Consider the following 27,188-nt stretch of genomic DNA (forward strand, 5'->3'; position numbering starts at 1 on the left):
TTCTAATGTGATTCTATGGCCAACTTTTGCCAGAGGGTGACCACGGTATCACGCTGAAGGACCCAGAGATTCCTAGATAAGATTTTTTTTTTTAAATAAAATCTTTTTTTCCCACTTTCACAAGGATCCTGTGCCCCTGTTGTCTTTCTGTGCTTACATTCAGTGATTAGAAACAAACAATTAAAATGGAAGTTGTAGTCTAGCTGTACTTCCATTGTAACTATTCAAAACAGAAAAGGAGAACTTGTACTGATATTCAGTCACAAATAGTATCAGCTTGGATTAGCAGTGCATCTTAGATTTCCTGGCTATGATGTGAGAAATTTCAATTTTTTAAATATTAATGGTGTCAGCATGCTTTCCCCTACTGTATGGAAAAAATGTTATTACCTCCTTTTGGGCAAAAAGATCCTCCATCTTCTCCTCTCTGGTTTTACTAAAGGTATCAGTTTTCAGAGATGTGAGGCGCTCATCAACAGCAATATATACCTGAGACACTCTGCAACAACAAAGGACAGTCTAGATCAAAGACTCAAGGGGAACCAACTACTTTTTCTAATATCTAACATTAATTTTCTTTTTAATAGTGTGCAATGTTGTAATAACTAGTATATCTTACTAGTGTTTTACATTTCATACTGTATAATAGTAATAATTTTAACTGTGCTATTTTTAATATGTATTCTATATGTCATCTGATGATCTATGACTGCATTAAGGTTATTGTTGCTGTTGTCTATTCTCTACTACTTATTACTAATCATTGCATGATGATAAAGCCTTGTACCCTTATGTGAGGGTATAATTTTATCATCACCTCTGCTTCAATCCAGGTAACAAATTATTTTTGCTAGTAGTAGCAGTACTGGATTTTCCCGAAAATAAGACTGGGTCTTATATTAATTTTTGTTCCAAAAGACGCAGTAGGGTTATTTTCAGGGGATTATTTTCTACACTTACTCAAATGCAGTCGTGTCTTTCTCTTCTGAAACAGCATCACAATATTATATTAATAACATCTGTTAGTTATATTTAATTTTATATTAATATAATTTTACAATTCAATACACCCATCATCTGTTGCAACGGATGTATTACCAGGAAATGCATCTGTCCAGTTGATGATCTTAACTGGGGTTTATTTTGGGGGAAGGACTTATATTAAGAGCATCCTGGAAAAAAAACATGCTAGGACTTATTTTCTGAGTAGGACTTATTTTGAGGCAAACAGGGTAGTAGTATCATCATCACTCATTTTGCTAAGGCAAAGCAGCTGATAGAAATGAATGCTGATCCTTCATCATAGGCTATCATTCACAGCAAAGAATGACTGTCTTCCAAGTGTAGAGTCTTGGTGGTGAGTTCACAAATGACTGTAGATACCTATTCTGGATTCACATAATCTTTCACAGTTAGGGAGACATACATTTCCAGATGGAAAGCAGTCCCAACAAGGGTATGCTTGATGCGCCTTTCTCTTGGCATGTTTCTCCTTTTTGCCCTCTGTGCATCTACCTCATACTGAAAGAACAATACACTCAAAATTGCTGGTGGCTCCCCATTTATAACCTTTCCTGGAGCTTTATTAATAGTTACAAAATTCCTAACAGAAGAATTACTGATCTTAGTGATGAAATAGTCTATAAAATATTTCACTGTGTTTTCAAAATGGAGGATTGGGAACACAAGAAATGTGCTTAGGACTATAATACTGTCAAAAGTATGGGGGAGCAAAGAAAACCTGGTTAGTAATCCATTTCTTGATAATCTCCATGTTCATTTAAACAAGAGAAAAGCAAAGAGGAGGCGAAAGCAGCAAGATAGCAACAATACATAATAGTATGCAGGCAGTGCCTGAGAAACGTAGAAAAATTCCACAGAAATATCAGTGACTGTTCCATAACCTTTGAATGACCTTTGGAAAGAAATGCAACAAAAGCCCTCAAGTTTTAGGCTATGCAATGGGCACTACATATCCTACTAAGAGGTACATTTACTAGCTGTGCTTGAATACAAAGCCGCAGAGGAACCACAATAGAACTTCAGGTTAGGAAACATAATGAGGTCCCTACTTTTGAGACAAGTCCTTCAGGTCTTGAAGCATGACAACCTTTTGTGGCACCTGACGTTTTACGTAGATCTTGGGATGTGGGACACACACTTCCAGCAATCGGATAGGAGAATAGCTAGGAAAAAGAGATTGAACATCTTTTAAACACAAGGCCTTACTCAAGTCATCCAGGCTCGAAACATCACACCATCAAAGGAGCCATGGTCCTCAAGCCCACTTTGGAACTTAACCTCTTCCTGGGCTGTCCTTCCAAAACAGCACTGGCAATCCCTACAAAGGGCCTGGGTAGTTTCTTACAATACTAAGAGCAGTTACAGCAGGGGACTGAATTAAATATGGCACATGACACTAGTGGAGTCAGTAAAGTCATCACTGAAACATTTGTGGAAAAGGACTTCTCTCCAGTAAAACATAGCTGCCATCTTTTCTGATAAAAGCCAGTAACAAGTGACAAAATCATGAATTTTGAGGAACAGCAGCTCTCTGCCCAATTGCTCAGCAATGAAAAAAGAACTAAGTGGCTGCTATTTGACCATAGAAAAATGCTGTGAAATCTTTGCAATCAAAACCTTCTGTTTTATTCAGAATATATGGAAAAAGAAGGGTTGTTAGAACTTAAAAATTAGACTCTAAAATTTGACCAATGTTAAATATCTGATTAAATTGACCCGTTTTACAATTTTAAAAAATCTTAGAACAATTCTGTCTTTGCACAATATGGAATTTTAGGCTGGAGAATTTCAACCTTTCATTAGAAGATTATAGTTAAAGATGAAAAAAAGACAAGTTTGAAGATAATATAATGTCGCCGTTTATGAATCCCACTAAACATGGCTATAGTCAACTGTTTATAGCAAAACTGCACATTAATATAAAGGTTTTTTTTAAACCCCAGTAAGAATTATGTTTCACAGATTGTCTTTCTGGTTATTCTGTGATATTTACAAACTTCCTTTCTGATAGTAATAAAGATGTACAAAAATAATTATTTAAAAAAAACAGTATAGAACAGAAATCGATTTTGTAAGTAAAGCGAGAAAAGGAACCTGGAGTCTTACCTAAAAGAGGCAACCATTTGATTATAGGAAAAATACTGATGGTAGTCATGATGTATGGAGTGGCCACATGGCTCAGCATTGGCCCTTCGGCTATATTGGTGCCCATAAAAACGGAGTTCAAGGTATTTGGCAAAGGACATAGACCATGAGTCATTGGAAAGTGGAACAACTGGTGTTACCTAGAAAAGGGAAAGCATATTAGTGAGATACACAAAAAATTACTCAAACCAGATATCTTGTGCTTTAATAATTTCAGGTGAGACTAGGAATCCCAAGTGTGCTCAAGCCTTAATTACATTGGTTTGTGTCAACAAAATATCCAGACCAGCCCATTTCCAGATAACAGAGACGATCAAGGAAAATTGCTTACTAATAAGAATCATATTCTACAGAAATGTAACTCTGTAAAAACAAAAAGTCTATATATTAGAGTATCTTTCCCACGGATTTAGAAGAACTGCTTTAGTACTGTCACAATGTAGCCTGTCACCTGTAACTTTTTTTAAAAAAAACTATAGTAATAGCTGGTTCTGTTCTCCAGAAAGCAGTAATATCCATCACATCATACCGTGTTTCCCCGAAAATAAGACAGTGTCTTATATTAATTTTTGTTCCCAAAGATGCTCTAGGTCTTATTTTCAGGGGATGTCTTATTTTTCCATGAAAAAGAATTCACATTTATTGTTGAACAAAAAAAATGAACATTTATTATATACTGTACAGTTGTTGTCATCACAAACCAGCATAACCAGACAAACTGTGAATCCTATCAATAATTTCTTGTTACTACCATTATTTACACGTACAACACTCTATGGTACGTACATTTACCGATCCTGCATGCTCTGGAGTTCTGTTTGGCAGGCATGCTTCCAAACAAAACCTTTGCTAGGTCTTACTTTCGGGGGAGGCCTTATATTTAGCAATTCAGCAAAACTTCTACTAGGTCATTTTTCTGGGGTGTCTTATTTTAGGGGAAACAGAGTACCAAGGATTTACATTCATTTTATTATTATATCACATTGTTATTTTTTTCTCTGCAACAACCAACTCTAAGATGACAATTTCCATCATTTCCAGCCATCCATGGCAAATGTTGGTTAGATTAGTGCTACAGTTCAGCTCATTTGAGAATCCAAGTTATGTTAGGTTATTGAACGATACAGCAGAAATGGTTCACATGCTATCTTATGAAATTTCAATATTTTCAACATAATTTTTGAAGAGCAGCTCCCTCTCTTTTGTTTAGGAATATTATCTCCACACATTATGAATGAATAAGGATGCCGTCCCAGCTTACAAATCCGTCTTAATTAAGAGGGATAGTTTTTGGGGTTTGTGTGTGTGTGTGTCAACAGTGACTTGAGAAACTACAAGTTGCTTCTGGCGTGAGAGAATTGGCTGTCTGCAAGGATATTGCCCAGGTGACACCCGGATGTTTTGATGTTTTACCATTCTTGTGGGAGGCTTCTCTCATGTCTGCACATGGGGAGCTGCAGCTGATAGAGGGAGCTCACCCACCCACCCACCCCTGGGTTGGATTTGCACCGCCACCCTTCAGGTCTGCAAACTTTTATACATTCATTTTAAAGGATAATTAATTGCCGGAACTCTATACAGCGATATTCTAGAGGTATCCTTGTGCAGTTCAAATGGCTTCCACACATCCACACATCCCAGCCTCAACTATTTTACATTTGCCTACATCTACACTAACATGCATCTGCCCTCAAAATCTTCTTTATAACTCAATTGTTTTGAAAATGGATTTGGGGAAAACAACAACAAAACGGGGATCTTGTTACCTGCTTGCATATTCTGCACCAGGAGTAGGTAAGAATAGTGTGCTGATAACCAGGCACTGGAGAGTCTAGTTCTTTCAATATAATCTGCACACAACCTTGGCCATGAACAAAACGACGGATGTGGTGCACCATCGGTGTTTCACAGAACATGCTCGGGCACTGGTAGGAAGGCCTTTGGACAGCAAAGGAATGGTGGGGGAAAAAACATTTAAAATTTATTTATTTATTTACAATATTTATATCCTGCTCTCTCTCACCCCCAAAGGGACTCAAGGTGGCTTACAATATGGCAATATTCAATGCTGCGTATACAAACGAATAAAATACAATGAATCATTTACAATCAGGGCCAGCTAACACCTCCCAACAAAGGATTCCCCCAGGCAGGAAGCAGACAGGCTTTGAAACTGCAAGGCCATTAAATGCTAATCAAGGTGGATAATTGCAGCATTTATACCTGCCACACCAAGACTATTAATTGCTATTCAACCTGCCAAACAAGATTTCCCCTAGGTGAAAAACCCCCAGGCTTTGAAGCCACGAGGCTACTCCATCCCATTCAACCTAGCCTAGCAAGGATGCCCTATGTAGAAAGTGGCCAGGCTTTTAAGCTGCAAGTCTATTCAGTGCAATTCAAGCTGGCCAAACAATTATTCCCCTACAAAGGAAGTAGCCAGGCTTCACAGTGGCTCTTTGATTGAGGGTGCTAACTCCAGCTACTCCAGAAAACGGCCAGGCTTTGAGGCTGCAAAGCTATTCACTGCTATTCCACCTGGCCAACAAATGATTCCCACAAGTCACAACAACGCGTGGCTGGGCACAGCTAGTATTATTTAAATCTACACTTGGGTAAAGTGTGGTCACAGGTACATACGCCCCCTAGGCATCCCAAGTTTGGCCCCCTATAGATCCCAGACCCATTTTTTAAGGTGGGCCAATTTTTTGTCATAAAGCACTCCAGATCACTTGCAAATGTGGCAATTAGAGTCCCTGGCCTCTTAAAAACTCACTCTTTTTAATATAATCAGGCCAATTTATTGGTTTGCATTCCTCACACCTTCAATTGCATTCCTCACACCCTCACGGATCAGTGAATCAAATCCACAAACCCCAAACCTGCAAATGTGGAGGACCAACTGCATTGTGTTTTCAATAGAGTTTCAAAGTCTAGGTCAGATAATAATTCTCACCTGAAGCAATACCTTTCTAAAAACACACCCAAAGTGAGGTCATTCTTTCCATAAAACTCCATTACCACCATCCTAATGTAAATAAGAATAAGGCAATTATTCTTCAAATCATTTCAGAACATAAAATACTCAGCAATCCCTTAAAGTTTCCAAAGTGTAGTTCTTTACACAGAATCTCCACTTTCACTAAAAATGGGAATAAGAAGTATTTTTATATCAGGATATTGCTCAGCCAAGACTTAGCTAGGTCTTCTGCAAACTTCTGCAGTCAACCAGTATGGTTCTCTTATTTCTCTCTATAACAAGCAGGAGAGCATGTATGCTTTAACATTTGGAAAAAAAATACTCTTTAGTTACAATAGGCACAAGTACTAGAATATATCAAACTACAGTAGAGTCTCACTTATCCAACACTTGCTTATCCAACGTTCTGGATTATCCAATGCATTTTTGTAGTCAATGCCTTCAATACATCATGATATTTTGGTGCTAAATTCGTAAATACAGTTATTACTACATAGCATTACTGCATATTGAACTGCTTTTTCTGTCAAATTTGTTATATAACATGATGTTTTGGTGCTTAATTTGTAAAATCATAACCTAATTTGATGTTTAATAGGCTTTTCCTTAATCCCTCCTTATTATCCAACATATTCGCTTATCCAACGTTCTGCCGGCCCGTTTATGTTGGACAAGTGGGACTCTACTGAATTATGGCACTCAGCAAGCTGCAACCGCAGCAGACATATTTGAAAATAATAATAATAATAATAATAATAATAATAATATAAAGAAGAAGAATACACAGAAATTAATCAACAAAACAAATGAAAAATAATGAATTAAAAGAATAAGAATTGATTCCACACCATGGGCTAACGCAGGCACTTGGAGCATTGCTGGATTGGGCTGAAGAGCTGCTGAACAAGACACAGAGCCTCTGATGGTTTGAAGGGCTGAGGCAGTCTATCTGGTGAAAGAAACCCCACAAAAAGTTACTATGCCATATTCAGCACAACAACCCAATATTTCAGAAAATAATATACACAATCTCAGGGCAACTCAACCCACAGCTCTTTTTATTGAAGACATATTTTGTATGACTTTGTTCAATCATCCAGGCAGGTAATCATCACTATGAACAACTTTTAGGATTGATGGAGCAGATTAAGGATTATACTGCCAGACTAACTGTCTGGATGGATAGCAGACATATTTCATCTGCACATGAATTCCCCTCTCCAGGTCTCTTTTCTTCATAGCTTTAAAGCAGTCACTGCATGACACCATCTTTGGATGCTTTTTTTTTGTTACTACTCCTCTTTTTAGTTTATGGGAAGGTGAAGCTATTCAGATGTTGTCAGAATGCAATTCTCATCTTTCATCACACACCACAGCCAAGGATGTGAGATCATGGGAGCTGCAGTTCACTAACATCTGGAGGGCCACACTGTTTAAGATCCTGCCTTAATCTTTAGGAAACATATTCCTCCACATGACAGACTGTTCCAGAGCACCTTAATTCAGAAGGAAGATAAGATACTCTGTTCTAGTCCCTTCCTATTGTCAGTGTGAGAAGACAACTGAATTCATCCAAAAAACCAACTTACCTCTCTCATACATACACACACATGCACAAACTATGTGTGAAAACTCTATGCACAATTTTTCCAAAGGATGATTACTAGTCAATTGGGATGGGGGAAGGGGTAGCTCAGTTTTAAGAGTTTGAGTAATAAAGCTATGGTTTGACCTTCTCAATCTAAAATAGAAATCTGCTTTCTTTTATGATTCCATGGGGAAAAGAAAAAACCCATACGCCACTAGAATATCAAACAAAACAGTCTGGATGTTCCACTTCACTTACTTTATGTGACCATAGAGATTCATTCTGAATAAATCCATCTTCATCACCACTCCTGGCTCCAAACTTCACTTCAGCTGTCTCCTTACATTGGGCAAAGGGATCTGCATCCTTCTGCACAATCCTTCCTCCTCTGGCCCGGAAATCAGCCACCATTCTGGCCAGACTTTGGCTATTGTTCATATGCTCCGCAATCCTAGTGCTCACAAGTTCATGGGAAGGTAAGATCTGGACAGGTTTGGCTTGGATATTTCCATTCATTCCTTGCAAGCCAGCCAGATCCCTCAACAACTGTTTCTTCCTCCTGCCGTCAAGCTCTTTGTACTCCTTGTTGAGCCGAGGAGACACATAAACTTGTTCCAGAAAATACTCCCTTGTAGGACATCTCATGCCCCTCTCTGTCAACAGAAAGGGCTCACGAAATGTGATGACAGGGGAAATGCAGAGAATAAGATCCTTCAGCTCTTGTTTAAATGCTAGAGAGAAAGCTTTGAGACGATCTTCAGAGGAGGTCACCTCTTCTGTGACATACATCCCAGTGTCATCTTGCAGAGGGTCCCTAAACTCCCTAGTGTGACTTTTTGGCTCCTGGAACTCATCTATACCAGCTAAATTATCCAGCTGCTCACTGTCCAAAATTCCCAGCTGCTGGTCCATCAGGTCAAGGGGCAACAAAGACTCTGGTATTAATGTGGAAGGAAAGAAAGGAGGTATGTATGAAGAATCCATTGAGAGTTGTTCTTGTCGCTTCTGGAAAGCAAAATCTTGTAGGTCACTATTATCCTGCCCATCCTCTTCTATCAATGTTCTTTCTTCCATAGAGCTAATCTCATCCAAAGATGGCAATTCAGAGATTACAGGCATTTTGTCAGAGGCCATGTCAACATCTTTTCCTGCAGTAGTTTTTGACTGGTCTTGCTGCCCACTATCTTCTCCCTGCCCTTCAATCAGGGAGTGAAAGGAAATATTTTTAGCCAACATGGGAGGCATGGCAAACTCATCCATCAGGAATGAGATCTCCAACTGGGAATGGTAGGCCACACAAATCATAAAAATGAGAATCTCCTTCACTCGAGCCAGTTCATAATCCCCTGCACCACGCAGCTTGATGGTGCAACCCAGATGCTGTGGGCAGCCTTCAAAAAACATCAATGTTTTTGTTTGACCTGGAAGAAAGAGAAAAATGCTTACACTATCACCTGTGCAGAAGATTTACCATCCCTCATTTGTAGTCCATGTCACTAGATTATAAATGGGTTCAAACTCTATTCAGAAAATAGCCAGTCTTCCCAAATCTAAAATATCTGTTAAATTTTAATATTCTCTGTCAGCCTGCCTTTGAAGACAACTTGGAAATTTCTACTAGCCCAAAACACATCCATCTGTTGGCATTATATGGTGAGATTACAGTACACCAACTCTGTACCAAATGGTCTGGTTGCTGATGCATTTCTATGGCCAACTTACATGGATACTGTTGACATTTAAAGCCCTTAATGATAGGAGTTAGGTCAGTAAAAGAACTATAAACAACCATATAAAACAATCCATGCTTTAAGATAATTTCTGTATCCCTACTTAATTGCCTGTCACTAAAAGGCAGAGCTGGAAGCAGTAGATAAAGAGTCTTTTCAAGTATATCCTCTGGCCTTTAGCATTTCCTCCTGACAGAGACGTTGCTGGGTCCAACTGCTGGGATCTGGTTATCATGCTTTCCCACAGTTTTAAGAAATTATATTGCTCTTTCTGTCTTTTAACTGAAAAGATTTTATGGCATTTTGCTTCTGCTATTAAATATCTGACATTTTTATATTTCAACTCGCTTTTTAAAAATTGAGTTTAAGTTGATTTTATGACTTCATATTGAATTTTATTGTTTTATTTTGTAAGTCATCTTGGGGAGACCACCGTCCTAAAAGGGGGCTCATTTAAAAAAAAAAGATAAATAAATTTTCTTACATAAGAATAGCAATTCAATATCTTTGGTTGACTTCCAACATAGCAGCAAAGAGGCATTTAGTTGGACATCTCTGTGAGGATGTATGTGTATGTGTAACAGTAAAAATCCATTCTGCTAATCATGTAGTGCCCAAAACCAGGCATGAAAGGGTTAAGACAGAGGACTGGACATGGCATGTCTAGATTCAGAGGAAATGTCTAAGTGTAACTTCTGTATGTCTCTAAGACCATGATTTATTCTCTCTTTCGATGGACCGCTGACGTGAGTGTGAATTTGTATATAGTTCAGGAAATGTAAATAAGGATATAAAGCCGCTCTAAGTAAGCAGAAAATGAGGCAGCCGAGTTTGTTTGAAGTGAAAGCACTTCAGTAATAAATTACTGACAGTCTCACACAAATCCAAAGAAGGTAGAACCAAAAAAAGATCTTCCTGCTACCTTATAGAGCATTCTAGAGCAAGTGGTGGCTTCTCAGCTACAGGGATTATTGGATGAGACTGATTATCTTGATCCATCATAGTCTGGTTTCAGGCTTGGTCATGGTACGGAGATGGCTTTGGTCGCCTTGGTGGATTACTGCAGAGAACTAGATGGGGATGTGTGTCCTTGTTGGTTTTCTTGGACATCTCAGCGGCTTTCGATACCTTCAAATATAGTATCCTTCTGGGACGGCTCTCCAGAATGGGCCTTGGGAGCACTGCTTTGCAGTGGCTCCACTCCTTCCTGGAGGATCGCACCCAATTGGTGAAGCTGGGAGACACCTGCTCGGATTCCTGGCCTTTGACCTGTGGGGTCCCACAAGGTTCCATTCTATCTCCCATGCTTTTCAACATCTACATGAAACCACTGGGTGAGGTCATTCGGAGGTTTGGAGTTCGGTGCCATCTCTATGAGGATGATATTCAACTCTACTACTCTTTTCCACCAAATTCCAAGGAGGCCCCCGAGATCATGGACCAGTGCCTGGCTGCTATGATGGACTGTATAGGGACTAACAAGCTGAGGCTTAATCCAGACAAGACAGAGGTCCTCCTGGTCAGTCAATAGGCAATTTGGGGTAAAGGGTGGCAACCTGTGCTCAATGAGGTTATACTCCCTCTGAGGACACAGGTCTGCAGTCTGTCGGTCTTCCTGGACTCTATGCTGACGCTTGATGCTCAGGTATTGGCAGCAGCCGAGAGGGCCTTTTCACAGTTAAAACTTGTGCACCAGCTGCGACCATACCTCGAGAAGTCTGACTTGGCCACGGTGGTCCATGCCTTAGTTACATTAAGGTTGAATTACTGTAAAGTGCTCTACGTGGGACTGCCTTTGAAGACAGCCCAGAAACTACAACTGGTGCAAAGGTTGGCATCCAGGTTGCTAACTGGAGCTAAATATAGGGAGCAGACACCCCTATTAAAACAGTTCCACTGGCTGCCGAAAAGTTTCCAGTCCCAATTCAATGTTCAAGTTATCACCTACAAAGCCCTCAATGGTTTGGGTCCTACCTATCTTCATGACTGTATGAACTGGCACAGGCTCTAAGATCTGCTGGGGAGGCCCTTCACTCGCTCCCACCTCTGTCACAAGCTCGGTTGGTGGGGATGAGGGAGATCAGCCAGGCCCCACACTGTCCTCCTTCCAGAGAATTAAAGACTTAGATGTTTAGACAAGCCTTTGAGAATCCCTAGCCCAATGGTCCGCAATTTGATGATACACACCGCACTTTCATCCAATACCTCTGTTACTTAGCTACAACTTGCACTATCCCTTCCCCTTCTTCTTGTCCAGTTGGTTATGTTTTTACAACACTTGTCACTACAGGTTGTGGGGTGTTGTTTTATATACTACTAGCTGTGCCCGGCCACGCATTGCTGTGGTGAAGTATGGTGGTATGGGAAATAAAGTAGAGGAATTGGTGGTAGTTAAGGTAAAGGGTAAAGGTTTTCCCCTGTAGAGTAAAATCTCACTTATCTAACATTCGCTTATCCAATGTTCTGGATTATCCAATGCAGTCTGCCTTTTAATAGTCAATGTTTTGTAGTCACAGTTTTAAATTCATTGTGATATTTTGGTGGTAAATTTATAAATACAGTAATTACTACATAGCATTACTGCGGATGGAACTACTTTTTCTGTCAAATTTATTGTATAACATGATGTTTTGGTGCTTAATTTGTATAATGATGACCTAATTTGATGTTTAATTGGCCTTTCCTGAATCCCTTCTTATTATCCAACATATTCACTTATGCAACATTCTGCTGGCCTGTTTATGTTGGATGAGTGAGACTGTATTGTATATTTATAATCTTATATTATCTGCCTAGAACTGGATTATATGAGGCCCCTTCTACACAGCTGGATAAAATGCACACTGAAGTGGATTATATGGCAGTGTGGAGTCAAGATAATCCAGTTCAAAGCAGATAATATAAGATTATAAATGGGTTATATAGCTGTGTGGAAGGGCCTTGAGTCTACACTTCCATATAATCCAGTTCAAATCTGCTAATCTGTATTTTATAGGCAGTGGGGAAGAGGCCTAAGTGAGGCCTAACTGTGCCTGTCCCCTGGGCTGAGTGGATTGCTAGGAGAGCAAGTGGGCGGAGCTTAGCCTTCTAACTGGCAGCAATTGGATAAAAACAATTATTCCTCTCCCTCTAATTAGGACTTTTTTTTTCTTTTCTTTTTGTTGTATGAATGCAGAGGTATGGATGAGGGGTTGTGCTGCCAAGTTTAGAGTTTCTGGGATGTGTAGTTTTGTTGTTTTGTCCTAGGCCAAAATTTCATTACCCTTTTATTTATATACTAGCTGTGCCCGGCCACGCGTTGCTGTGGCAAAGTATGGTGGTATGGGAAATAAAGTATTGAGGAATTGGTGGTAGTTAAGGTCAAGGGTAAAGGTTTTCCCCAGACATTAAGTCCAGTCGTGTCTGACTCTGGAGATTGGTGCTCATCTCCATTTCTAAGCCGAAGAGCCGGCGTTGTCTGTAGACTCCTCCAAGTTCATGTGAGATGACTACATGGAGCGGCGTTACCTTCCCGCCGGAGCAGTACCTATTGATGCACTCACATTTGCATGTTTTCGAACTTCTGGGTTGACAGAAGCTGGGGCTAACAGTGGGGGCTCTCTCCGCTCCCCCAATTCAAACCTGTGGCCTTTCGGTCCAGAAGTTCAGCAGCTCAGCGCTTTAACACGCTGTGCCATCAGGGGATATTATTTCCTAAAGGTTGTAAATATACAATATTTCTGATTGGTTTTTTTTGTTTGTTGGAGGCAAGTATGAATGCTGCAATTAGGAAAAATGATTAGGATGTAATAGCCTTGCAGCTTTAAAGCCTGGCTGTTTCCTCCCTGAGTGAATTTTTTGTTGGGAGGTGTTAGCTGGCCCTGATTGTTTCCTGTCTGGAATTCCCTTGTTTTCAGAGTGGTGTTGTTTGCGATATTTTATGTGCTTCTACTGTCTGTGGCCCTGAGAAAACAGAGGATTTTCCAGACTTTGATGATGGGAATACTTTGTTGGGAGGTGTTAGCTGGCCCTGATTGTTTCCTGTCTGGAATTCCCTTGTTTTCAGAGTGGTGTTGTTTGCGATATTTTATGTGCTTCTACTGTCTGTGGCCCTGAGAAAACAGGATTTGCCAGACTTTGATGATGGGAATACTTTGTTGGGAGGTGTTAGCTGGCCCCGATTGTTTCCTGTGTGGAATTCCCCTGTTTATTTACTGTCCTGGTTTTAGGGATTATATTGTTCTGCATTATTCTATCCCAGTAATTATTTCATATTAAAGAAGAATCTCACTTATCCAACATGCGCTTATACAATGTTCTGGATTATCCAACGCAGTCTGCCTTTTCATAATCAATGTTTTTGTAGTCAGTGTTTTAAATTCATTGTGATATTTTAGTGGTAAATTTGTAAATACAGTACAGTAGAGTCTCACTTATCCAACATAAACGGGCCGGCAGAACATTGGATAAGCGAATATGTTGGATAATGAGGAATTAAGGATAACCCTATTAAACATCAAATTAAGTTATGATTTTACAAATTAGGCACCAAAACATCATGTTAGATAACAAATTTGTCAGAAAAAGTAGTTCAGTACACAGTAATGCTATATAGTAATTACTGTATTTATGAATTTAGCACCAAAATATCACGATATATTGAAAGCATTGACTACAAAAATGTGTTGGATAATCCAGAACGTTGGATAAGCGAGTGTTGGATAAGTGAGACTCTACTGTAAATACTACATAGCATTACTGCGCATGGAACTACTTTTTCTGTCAAATTTGTTGTATAATATGATGTTTTGGTGCTTAATTTGTATAACGATTACCTAATTTGATGTTTAATTGGCTTTTCCTGAATCCCTTCTTATTATCCAACATATTCACTTATCCTGCCGGCCTGTTTACGTTGGATAAGTGAGACTCTACTGTATATTGATAATCTTAAATTATCTGCTTAGAACTGGATTATATGAGGCCCCTTCTTCACAGCTGTATAAAATGCACACTGAAGTGGATTATATGGCAGTGTGGAGTCAAGATAATCCAGTGCAAAGCAGATAATATAAGATTATAAATGGGTTATATAGCTGTGTTGAAGGGCCTTGAGTCTACACTGCCATATAATCCAGTGCAAATTAGATAATCTGTGGAAGAAGCCTAAATGAGGCCTAAGGCTGCCTGTCCCCTAACTGAAACCTGGCTGTCCCTTGGTTGCTAGGCAACCAAGTGGGCAGAGATTAGCCCTCTAAACTGGCAGCAATTGGATAAAAAAAATTATTGCTCTCCCTCTAATTAGGACTTTATTTTTCTTTTCTTTTTGTTGTATCAACCTTGAGGCGTGGATGATGGGTTGTGTTGTCAAATTTTGAGGTTGGGGGGCCTGTACCTTTGTTGTTTTGTGAATTGCCGTGATGCCATCACTCTTTTATATATATAGATTGGTTTTATTTTGTATTGTACTGTGTGTGTTTTTGCGTTTGTTTTAGGCACTTTGTGCCATGTGTAAGCCGCCCCAAGTCCCTTCAGGGAGATGGAGGCAGGATAAAAAAATTGTTGTTGCTGCTGTTGTTATTTATATCATTATTATTATTATTATTATTATTATTATTATTATTTGAAACACAACAAGATGAGTCCACAGCAGACACTCTGCTGGCTGCTGTATTGGATCACGCGTCGGACACTTCCCAAGTGTCTAGGACTGTGTGATATATCAGCGAATGATGCGTGCAGATCCCAGCAAGGTGGCCTTCTGCAGCTGGCAGATGGTAATTTTGTCAGTGCCAATTGTGTTTAAGTGCAGGCCAAGGTCTTTAGGCACTGCATCCAGTGTGCCGATCACCACTGGGACCACCTTGACTGGTGCCAAAGTCTTTGTAATTCGATCTTTAAATCCTCATATCGTGTCAGCTTTTCCAGTTGTTTCTCTTCAATTCTGCTGTCACCTGGGATTGCAACATCGACAATTCATACTTTGTTTTTTAACACGATCGTAAGGTCAGGAGTATTGTGCTCCAAAACCCTTTCTGTCTGAATTCGGAAGTCCCAGAGTAGCTTGACATGCTCATTCTCTGTAACTTTTTCCGGCTTGTGATCCCACCAGTTCTTTGTAGCAGGCAGATGGTATCTGTAGCACAAGTTCCAATGAATCATTTGAGCAATGGTGTTATGCCTCTGCTTGTAGTCTGTCTGTGTGATCTTCTTGAAGCAGCTGAGGACATGATCTATTGTTTCATCTGCTTCCCTATTTAGACTGCATGCTTTATAATAAGCCTTCCCTAACTTGAATCCCACGAGATACCATTTCCATCAGTTCTAAAGAAAATGGAAATTACTGAAACATCAGGGGAGTTGAGAAAACCTGGCTAGGGAAGTCTGCTTTATATGATATCATATATGCATGATATATCAAGTATACAACTTCCAATCACCTCCTCCTTTCATGATTTATCTGATTAAATAGATACAAGTCTCATGAAAGCCAAATGGGCTCAAGCAACCTGCATGCTCAGCCTTGCCAGGAAGTGGACAATCATACTGGCGTTTCTACAGAGTTGCTGTATAAATTACAAAATATAAAGTACCTACCTTCCAGGGTTGTCCTGAGGACAAAAAGGGCACCCTGAGGTCTTTCTGATTAAGGATGGGATACAGAAATGCCTTAAACATGGGCTGTCTGACATTACTCATGGCACGGTGCTTTAAAAAGCACTAGTTCCAGGCAAAGAATTTTACTTACTATTTGGCAACTGAAAAACTTGAATGTAAAACTTGTGACAAGTCCCCAGGTGTGGCTTAGTCAGCAGCTGATCCATCGACATCAATACATCTCCCTGAGTCATCCGACTTACCCTGTCCAAGACATGCTGCAAAACATTGATAAGATAGCAAGCGTTTTACATTTAATCTCTCACTCTGCATAATCCAGGAAGAGATAAGTGGCTACACAGCAGGAAAGGAACCATAATAAGAATCATGTAACTTTCTCAAGTTTCAATGCATTTGCCAAGTACAAAAAGTGATGGGAGTGCTAGATCTGCCACTAGGTAACAACAGAGGCATGATTCAACAATTTGTTCCTTTTTTGTACAAAATTATCTTACTTTGTTTTTCAAGCACATGATATTTTTTTGGTAAAGACTATGGAAATAGAGAGGGCAACAAGATAAAAGTGCATAAAACATAGTTCAGCTACAGAATTTTTGGGTACCACAGCTAGTAGCAAGCAGCTTGGCCTGGTTTAAAAAAAGGTTAACTAAACTAATAAATCTGACTATCAGTCACAATGGCTAGAGATTATTCTTTAGAGGTAACTTGCTCCTGAATATTGGCTGCTGTTTGCAGGCTTCCCCAGGTGTCAAGCTAGTCATGTGGGAACAAAGCACGGGACCAGAAAACTTGTGATCTGATCTATCATAACCTTCTTGAAGTACTGTTTAAACTTGGAAAATGACAAATCTTTTACAAAAAAGAAATACTAATCTCCCTAAAGCACAAAAATTACAATGCAATACAAACTGGTTTTAAAAAGGAAAATCAAGAAATATTTAGGCTTAAATCAAAAGCAAATAATATATGGCTAACAGCCCGTTTATCTGTGAATATTTGCAGTTTACTAAATGCAGCAGCAATTGAGGGTATAAAACTGCTGCTTAGAATTTGAGCACTTACCGGCTTAACATTGATGACCAAAGTGATGCCATGCTCCAGAAGCATGTCCTGAGCAATACGAGACACTGTTTTTTCCACCAGGACTAGAGTGGGCCTAACATCCACAATTCTCTGTACATAGTTCTTCAAGAACTCCCTTTCCTGGTGTGACAAAACAGGAATGGTAGCAATCAGATGTGTATTACAAGGGAGAGGGAAGTATTTCAAGGACTACAAGCCTCAAACTGAAACATGCTTATTTGAAGGTCAGCACAGTTAAAACCAGTGCCATGATCTCAAGTTAAACACATGGGGGATTTGAATGGTAAATGCCATCAGAGTTTGGAGATCATCAGAATACAGTTGAACGAGAGGACTTGATGAAATAAATTACTGGCCAAAACAAATAAAGGAGTTACAAAAATACTATTTTAAGAAAAAGACTAGCACTTTAGTATACAACATTGCTATGCTACCGTTGTTTTTTTTAAGTGATTCTCTACCCATCCCAGATAAAATCAAAATTTCAGTCTTCACAAGTTATATGTAATCCTGCACAATCTAATTCTTCCATTTCTCAGCTTTACCATATCTGCTGCTATTTCTACAATTTGCAAAGTCCAACTAGCTACGAAAATAGTGGCACAAACTAGCAGGATGAAACTTTTGCATAATCCCAGCATTATTTTCATAGCAGAGCGTATGTTTGAATGGCTCATCTGCAGCATAATAATAAGGTGACTATCAAAAGTGCACCTAATACAGAACAAGATCCACTGAGAACAGAGTGATTTAATTCAAAGTAAAGATATATAGATAGTGCTACACATTGAAGATAGAGATTTTCATATGGCTCCTAAATACTGGAAACGTTAAAATTCACATTATTCATGAAACAATCTTCCATACTACTAAGTGAAAGTCTCATCAATATATGGCATTGAATGAACCAAGAAAATGAGGTGGTATTCCATACTATATAAACAATGAATTAAAACAATGGCTAGCCAAACACATCCTGTGCATATTCTAAACTGGCCTATTTTAAGTATTTGCTTTAAAGCCATATGAAAGGTTTGGCTATTAAGGCTTTGAATGAGGCAGTTTTTTTTACGACTTCATTCTTATTGCTGAGACCAACCAAAGGAAAACAGTAAAGCGCGATAGAGTTAATCACCTTATTAGGACTCTGATGTAATATTACAGAACAGAAAGGACAAAGCAAAGTAAATCATTCCAACCTGTAAAACGATGGGATCTATGCATGTAAACTTTGTTTCTTCTCGATAGAGATATTCAATGGAGCACTTCAGTAGAAGAATTTTGGGGTTTTTAATATAGGAGTTCATCTAAAAGAGACACAGTTGTGAAATACATTACTTAGCAATACTCTATGGAAGGACAGGTGTTTCAACACAACTTTCCTTTTGAAAAGCCAACAGGAATAATTATAGCACAATGGCAAAGTTCAGGCATTGCATGCAAAATGTCTCAGATTCTCAACATCTCAAAGCTAGGACTGAGCAAGATCCTTGCCTGTATTCCCAGAGACACTGTGAATCAACTGAGACTGTGGCAGCCAACCATACCTCCCATCATCCCTCAGCACTAGCAATAGTGGTTAGGGCTGAACTAAGTTGGAGCGACACTATTTGGAGGTCTACCCAGCCATATGTACCCAAACTTTTTTAAAGATAGTACTGAGCTGGATAGCCATTGATATAGTCCTATATTCCCTGTATAATCCCCACTGTGTAAGACCCCCCAAAACAAGAAGGGGAAACAGAAAGCCTCTGTTTATTTTTAGAGCACGAATTAGTCCTGATAAAATCAATAGTTCCCTTCCAGCTGGGGTATGCATACACACACATACACAGAATGACTGCGAGATGTTGGGTGTAGAGACAGTATCATGACAGGCATGAGACTATGAACAATATCAAGAAATTTAAATAGTTGCTCCAGGAGGCTCTGCACTTTTTTCACTGACCTTTCCTTTTCCAACTAAAGGGAGCCCCCATCAGGCAAAAAGCAAGTGGAGGGCGAGAGATAACGGAGACCCCCCCCCCCCCCAAGTACTCAAACCTTTGGTTTTCCATCTGTTTTGAATTGCAATTCCTAGAATGCATCACCTTTGACCATGTTGGTTGAGTCCTTCTGGAAGCTAAATTATCAAGCTAAAGTTGCTGCATCATACCTTTTTATGTGCTATGTTCTTGGTGCATACAAAGCCATTCACCACTATAGAGTCAAACTTTTTTCCACCTGGAATCTGGCAAAAAGGAAGGATTTCATTGTACAGTGAATAAAACAAAGCTCTTGCAATGCAAAACCCACCCACAGAATTAAGGCCCTATCCAGAAACAGACATGAAATACAGGCTTTGGCATTTGGGGGCAGACCCACATGTAGAGCCACACTCCAGACACTCCAGTTCGCAAACACTACCTATGCTTCCATTTACAGGGTTAAAGCTTTCCCAGAAATTCACTTTCCCTTGCACACTTAGCATTCAGCAGATGTTGTGATCTATAATACATCTCCTAGGAAATAATCTATTTCTCAGAGATACCACATTCATCTAATATTGAAACTATTGGGCTTTTTTCGAACTGAAAATCCACTTCTTTCATAACAAAGCTCTGACCTGCTGTTATTACTGTGTGCAGAAACAAACAATGCTCACTCTTTCCAACTGTTCTAACACTATTAGCACCATTGTACTTTGAGCTTCTACAAAATGTTTCTTTTCAAAGATAGGCCATTCCCTTTCTAGCAGTGAATGAAGCCTCAATAATTATCACAGTAAGGGAAGGGAATAACGACAAGACGGGATCATACAATGCCACAGGTGCAGATTGCCTTTTATTTTGGCCTGCTCCAAAGTCAATGTGCTCTCACTAATGCCTTTTTGGAACCACAGGTGGAGCAGTGGGTGAAACCCTTGTGCAGGCAGGACTGCTGACTTAAAGGTTGGGTTGCTGACCTGAAGGTTACCGGTTCAAATCCAACCCGGAGAGAACCCGGGTGAGCTCCCTCTATCAGCTCCAGGTCCATGCGTGGACATGAGAGAAGTGTCCCACAAGGATAGTAAAAACATCCAGGCGTCCTTGCAGATAGCCAATTCTCTCACACCAGAAGCGACTTGCAGTTTCTCAAGTCACTCCTGACATGAAAAAAAAAATGCCTTATGAATATCCCCTATCAAAGTAGCTTTCCTTTGTTCAGAAGAATCTAAAATATTTGCAACTTTTTATACACAGATATGTCTTTTGTTTTTGTAAATAAGCTTAGAGTAGGACTTTGGTAAGATCAATGTTATAATGAAATAAAGTGACACTGTATGTTCAAGATTATATCTCAGACATAGCCAAAAAGGTCACAGAGAAAAACTGAAAAACAATTTAACACAATTACACATTGCACTTTTGATTAAAGAAAAGTTTTTAAAAAAGCCACCTTACAGACTAACAATTTGATTATTATGTCAAAGGAATAATCTGACTAAAACTTCATTTAGACATGCATGGTGTACCTCAACGCCCAAACTCTAATCACCAGCCACTCAAAATAATCTTTTTTTTCCCCAAATCAGAGAACACAGTAAGACAATCAAGCTATTGGTGGGCCACCATCCATATATACACATTGACCCATCCATAATGCTTGCTTTGGTGAGACATGTGGGACTAATCTGGTTTCAGTCCACCAATGTGTCAGTCCCTTGAAAAGCAGGTCAGGTCATTCAGAGAATATTATTGTATGCCTTGAGCTATTTCTCTTTCCTCTCATTTCCAGCTCTACATATTGTGGAAACTCACTTTTTTTATATGGACAAACTGGCGGATGTCCATGTCATCATCTCTGTTCTTCACATCGGGTCGGACGGTCTGAACCACCTGGCACACCACAGGCACAATGATATCCCTCCAGGAGAGAGACAATGATTCAGTGTATAGCAGCTGCTGAAGCAGTGCCATCATATGATTGTGATTAGCAGAGCTGAAGAAAAATGAAAGGAATCCAGTTAATGTACAGGAGAAAGGAAATTATATGACTGCCCCCCACTTCTACTTCCAAATACTACAAGGGCATGTTCTATTATTATATATATCACCCCTCTCTGACCCCATTTCGTCCACACGTTCACTCCATCTCTTTCTTCACGAACAAAACTTAGATTTTGAGTCACTACCCTAAGCCTTCCCTGACACTCAGAAAATCACGTCTAGTTTTACTACCCAGAACATGCCTCATGCAAGACATGCATTCTTTCATTACTTTTTAAAAAAAGAATAAGCACACTAAACTAAATGGAGAAGGATATAGACAGATTCCTAGAGTTTGTTACAGGAAATGCTACATGAGGAGCACAGCGTTCAGTCAGAGAATAACTGTTCATGTGAAGGACGCTCTTTGTTTCCTCACCACGAACCCAACTTACAGCAACCTCTCCATGGCTTGTTTTTCCCCATTTTCCTCCCTCAGCAGGTCCAGATTACTGTGGTGCCAGCCCAATGGGGTGAAAAACAGTTCTTTGGATTTTTCTTCAACTCGCCGATTGAATAGCGACTCTAAAGAACAATGAGGTAAAATAGAAGAAGTTCATTATCCATATTTAGGTTTCTTAAACTTTCTTTCAAAACTGCTTCATAAACTGAATTCTTTTCTCAAGAGCTGACATGGTCATGAGAATCAAGGCCCATTCTGAGTCTTATGCCAGACTTAAGCCATCTAAAGAAGAGCTTGGAAAACTTCCTTTTTCATAATAAGATTCCTAGAATCGACTAGCCATTATGAAAGTCCAACACAATCTTGCCACCACCCTGAGGCAAGTTTTTAATCATCTATACCTAGTAAAGAACTCTTGGTTTTAAAAAATGTTGTGCCTTGTTTTTTTTAAATTGGTCTCATAAAGGTATTTATTATTTATTTACAGTATTTATACCCCGCCCTTTTCACCCCGAAGGGGACTCAGAGCAGATCACAGAACACACATACAACAAACATTCAATGCCAATTACACAATTTACAAGGATAGACAACATAGAGATATCCTTGATAAATGTAGTTTTTCCCATCTTATTTCTGGCATCTTGGAGGCTGTGCTAGACTCCAGCCATGGGGGTGGTGCTGTTGTTCCATCTTACATGCTGAGGAGCTTTTTCCTTCCGATAAATGTCCTTTAAGAGCGTCTTTATCACCTCCCTGCTAAAAATAGTACCTATTTATCTACTCGCATTTCTGCTTTCGACCTGCTAGGTGAGCTGGGGCTAACGGCGGGTGCTCATCCCAACCCAGGCTCGAACTGCCAACCTTTTGATCGGCAGGGCTTTTCTGCAGCACAGTTGTTTAGCCTGCTGTGCTAAGCCACTGTGCTAAGGTAGCAGACAAAAAAAGAACAGTACACAGCAGTTGAGAGTCCCCTAATTCAAAAGAAGAGATTCAAATTGCAGAACAAAAGTTTACACAAATGGTCAACAATAGTTAGTGACTTCCACCGCCCAGATTCATTTCAAATGTAACTGATGTGATGGAAAAGCTTCTTTTCTAAAAGTGGCAAGTTCAAAGCTTGAAAAAGTAACTTTTCAGACAACAGTTTCTAGAATTGCCCTGCAAGCATGACCAGTGGTAAATTCAAACTGGGGGGGGGGGGGGGGGAGAGATTGGACTACAGTAATCAGAATCTCCCATACAGCATACTGAGTGTCCATGGTACTTGAAGGATTTTGGAAAAATGAACTTTTCCAATCACTTGCAAAATAGTACTGTGCTTGGTATCCAAATAAGCTAAACGTCTAAAATCAGTATATTTGATTCTTTTAGAATGGATATTTTTAAATGCCATATTTCAGTGACATTAGACATGCTAGCTTTTCCAGTTATTCTCCATAACAACTATACTTAGTTTAAAGAGTTGAGAGTGGAACTCCTACAGGTCTATACTGTGTTTGACTTCCTAGTGCCTGATGCAACTCGGAAGCAGACATCAGCTTAGCTATGCTATGCAAGAGGGAGGAGTGTAACCAAGAGTGAGTCATTTTTTAGAGCACGAGATCACTTCTTTTCTGTGTTTACACAAACAAGTTTCCAAAACTCAATTTCCTGAAGTGAAGGTATTACTAACAAGAAAGAATACAAGCCTGTAGGGGAAGGAGGGTGTTGTTTTACTTTGTTCAATGTTTTCAGGGAGGCCACATTTGCTCTAATTTAAAATGTTCAAACCCTTGGCCAAAAACAGGGGAGTGGAGAGAAGAAATGAGAAATGTTCACCCGGCATTTTTCAACTCTGTGACTGGAGTGAGGGGGGCCCCTTCTCCCATTAACTCACCTTTGATAAAAGCGTCGCTTATTGAGATCATTTGCTGTCCTCCGTTGTCGGCAATCAAGTACTCTGAAAGGAGAACAAAGTATGGAGATGGGAGGGGAAAAAGAAAAATGACAGACGATGCTAGCAAGGCATGGTAATTATATTGCTTACACACCCACACAGCAAGAGAAAAAAGAGAGATGACTCAGGCCATAGATTTAGTCACTGTTGTAGAAACACTTCCAAGAAGCTCAGGCCCAGATGATGGTCTCGTTCTTCTTTCATCTATTGCTGTGAAGGCATGGCTGCCAAATACAGTATTATGCTGTTGTGGAACCAGCTTGGCGTGAAAGCAAAACCAAACAGAACCAATTTGCCAATTTATACATGTCTCCTGTGTCCAGTTTGTTTTAACAGCTTCCCTGATGCAGAGCTCAACTTTACCAAGCAAGGTTTCAAGCTGGAATGGCAAGCTGAACACCCTTATTTTTTAAAAAAAATAAATTGCAAAGCTAGACTCTTGTGCACACTCTGGGTAAAGGTAGCCTCATTAGTGCCTACGCTCCCATTAAAAAAACAACTGACATCTAGCAAGATGCAACGTCTGAGAAACATATACACAACTAATTGGTCTTGGTCATTATCTCAAAATATGCCTTTCAGTTTGGGGTAGTCACAATTAGTAACCAACAGATGTCTGATCGGTGAGCAGGGTAGGTGTTCAGCTAATGATCTGAAGGCTAACTGACTGAAGCTGCAAAAGTTCTCCCTGAGTGGCATAACTATTTGTTTACAGGCCTTCCTAAATGTGCCCGGAAATAGCAGGATAGTCTCTCACCCAAAATGCAGAATGTCTTTTTGATCCATTTTGGAACAAATGCACAAATGCTGAAAAGTGACATGAGTTGCTCCCTACCACTACCCCCTCCCCATGTCCTCTCTGGTTTCTCAACTGTACTTGTGTTCCCTCTAGTTGTTTTTGACGTATGGTGATCTTAAGGTGAACCAAAGAACCAATGTGGTGCAGTAGTCTAAGCTTTGGAGTATGACTAGGGTTCACATCCATGCTCATCCATGAAAATCCATTTGTTCACCTTGCTCAACCTCAGAGGAAGGCAAAGGTAAACTCCTTCTAGGAAAAAAATCTTGCCAAGAAAACCCCATGAAAAATTAGTTTTAGGATTGATATAAGTCAGAAATGATGTGAAAGAACACAAAGAAAAACATCAGCCAATGCTCAAACCACTACAACACACTGGATCTCTAGATTTTCAGAGAATTTGATATATAGCCCTAAACACTCCTATAAAATTAATTAAAATACAAAAGGCAGTCACCATTTCCAAAAATGCTTTTATCCTTTACAAAAGATTTCTCAAGTTAGGAAAATAAAATAATGGCATGGTACACATTTTAAATACAACTCCAAGTGGAGATTTCTGCATCTGTTTAAATACTTTTTAAATACTTATTTCAAAGCTGAGCATCTAACAGCATTAGTTTTAATAATGTGTTCATATCTTGCTTCAGAAACTGATCATGTTCAAAATGGATGCAATCCCATTAAAATCAATGATTTCCACAGATTTAAGCCATAACGTTTTTATTTCAAAAACCATTTCACCAAACAAAAGGCACTGGCAACTCATTGATCTATTAAGAGAAAATGGAAGTTTATCAATACCATTTTGAGGGTCAACTAACATGCCACAAGATAGGAGTAAGTTTCTGAATTCACTAAAAGTCTTTCACTGGCAGGATATTGATCCAACAGACTGTGTGTGGCTGAGAGGGAGAAAAAGATAAGAGTATCCGAAGGATTTTCCTTCTTGCACTGATCTGTCTCCTCAGACTGCAGAGGAATATTCCTCCATGTTATAAAGATGCTAAATGGTGTGGCGCATGGGAGTTAATGTCTCACTATCTCATGCTTGTATTGTAATATAGAAAGGCGTAGGGAAGAGGAAGACTGATCCACAGCCTCCAGATACACCTCCCTTCAGAGAAAAGTATGCCAGCAACGTCATTTAAACGCCAGCAACGTGAATCACTTCCTCTTTCACCACTAGCAAGAGCCATAAAGCACCTCTGGTGCCATTTTTGTATATTGTCTGTACATCAGCCGTATCTACGAACATGATGTAGAACTGGGAAAATTAACACACATTGCTACTACAGGAGCCTGTGCCTCAGCTATGGTAATTTGTGGCAAGAAGAAATGAGAAATGAAGACTGGACACTGTGGCCTTCTATCTCTCCAACACTATGGTTTTACAGAAATATTTACCAATCCTCTGTGATAGAGAGACATAGTCCCATCACCTTGCTGCAAAAACAATGCACTCACTCTCCAAGTTTTAGATATTTTGGAACCTCATAGAGGCACATTTGGGACAGTGTAGATGCCACAATAAGATTCTCATACAGCAGAGGTTTTTTTAAACAGTGGTCAAAAGTACATTTTGAAAATGTCTCCCCAATACCATGAAAAAGATGACAGAATAAACACTACCATCATCACATCAATATCCCTGGTTCTGCTCAACCTTTATCTCCTGGGGATCAATCATTTTCTAGCAGTCAGCAAATGTGCAAGTAAAGTGGGAACAGTGCATCCTTACAACATTTTAAAAGGCTGCAGAGATGTCAGTGTTTTCTCCATAGATATAAGCAACCCTGTGCACAATTTGAACTTCATTCTCTGTGTTGTACATTGCAGATATACAGAACACATGGAGAGGAGAAAGCTGTGAATGATGTCCCTTGGCTAGCAAAGGACTGGCACAAAGGTTGGGCAAAGTTAGTGATTACTACTTAGTAGCTCTTAGCCTTTCTCCCTTGAGGAAGGCATTTTTAATCTGAAAGCTTTCCAGGTCCCCTATATGGCAGTTAAAAAGAAAAAAAACTGTTGGTCTGCATAGCATATTCAAATTAGAACTGTGGTGTTGTAAAACAAGGTGATTACAGGATCACTTCCTCAAAATATTGACATAACTCTTCCTTAGTTGTTGGATATCCAAAAAAACTGAGTTCTTATTCTTATGTTATGGATCTCAGTTCTCCACTGTATAGCAGGGGAAAGAAGCCTGATGGCCACTAGATGTTTCAGACTACACCCCTCTTACTTGAACTTAAAAGCCTCCTTCTTGAAAAGCCTGCCTGAAAAAACCAAAAGGACAGCAGAGAGGGGTCATTCTGGCTTCCCTGGGAAGAAGGGAGCTCCAGAGTCAAGGAGCAGTCACGGAGAAGGAAGGCCCTCCCTCTCATTCCCACCAATTGAGCTTGCAATGGAGATGGGACTAAGTAAAGGACCTCTTCTGAAGATCTCAGGGCCTGGGAAAGCTTGTACAAGAAGATGTGATCAGCCAAACAGCCTCAGCAAAACATCTAGAGCACCAAGATTATGAGCCTCCTTTCCAGAAATGGACCATTTCTGAAGCCCAGAATTGGTACATTGGTCCAACTGTTTGTTAGGTTTTAGGTTAGTGTTGTTCCTTTAGAATAATAGTCCTATAATTGTTTTATTTACTAATGTAAACTGTCTTGTGGAAATAATAAATACATAAATAAATAATAATTCTGAAAAGCGATTTTAAAAATCCATTAAGTAAACAAATGGTCAAGAATAGTAACACTGAACCATTTTAGTTAAGGGAAACGGTTTTAGCTAAATTTAGTGCTAAATTGTCATGGCCTGAATGAATAATGAATGGCTATAACAATTCAGCACTAAATTTAGCTAAAACCATTTCCCTTAACTAAAAAAATCTATTT

At 39.5% G+C, this 27,188-nt stretch overlaps 1 protein-coding gene across 7 annotated transcripts in view; it reads right to left on the minus strand.

Moving 5' to 3' along the window:
• Window positions 1–27,188, minus strand: part of pikfyve (phosphoinositide kinase, FYVE-type zinc finger containing) — a 103,853-nt gene that overhangs the window by 26,062 nt on the left and 50,603 nt on the right. For all 7 annotated transcript variants that reach the window (XM_008109194.3, XM_008109196.3, XM_008109199.3 and 4 more), the window contains 14 exons: window positions 23,436–23,498; window positions 21,549–21,678; window positions 20,926–21,106; window positions 19,302–19,376; window positions 18,346–18,453; window positions 17,126–17,266; window positions 16,194–16,320; window positions 7,995–9,157; window positions 6,997–7,097; window positions 6,125–6,196; window positions 4,935–5,106; window positions 3,130–3,308; window positions 2,073–2,186; window positions 391–499 (listed from right to left, as the gene is read on the minus strand). In XM_008109194.3, coding sequence (XP_008107401.2) covers window positions 391–499; window positions 2,073–2,186; window positions 3,130–3,308; window positions 4,935–5,106; window positions 6,125–6,196; window positions 6,997–7,097; window positions 7,995–9,157; window positions 16,194–16,320; window positions 17,126–17,266; window positions 18,346–18,453; window positions 19,302–19,376; window positions 20,926–21,106; window positions 21,549–21,678; window positions 23,436–23,498 — 2,735 coding nt within the window. The remainder of the gene's footprint in view (window positions 1–390; window positions 500–2,072; window positions 2,187–3,129; window positions 3,309–4,934; window positions 5,107–6,124; window positions 6,197–6,996; window positions 7,098–7,994; window positions 9,158–16,193; window positions 16,321–17,125; window positions 17,267–18,345; window positions 18,454–19,301; window positions 19,377–20,925; window positions 21,107–21,548; window positions 21,679–23,435; window positions 23,499–27,188) is intronic.

This window comes from Anolis carolinensis, chromosome 1 (assembly GCF_035594765.1).
Source record: "Anolis carolinensis isolate JA03-04 chromosome 1, rAnoCar3.1.pri, whole genome shotgun sequence".
Classification (NCBI taxonomy): domain Eukaryota; kingdom Metazoa; phylum Chordata; class Lepidosauria; order Squamata; family Dactyloidae; genus Anolis; species Anolis carolinensis.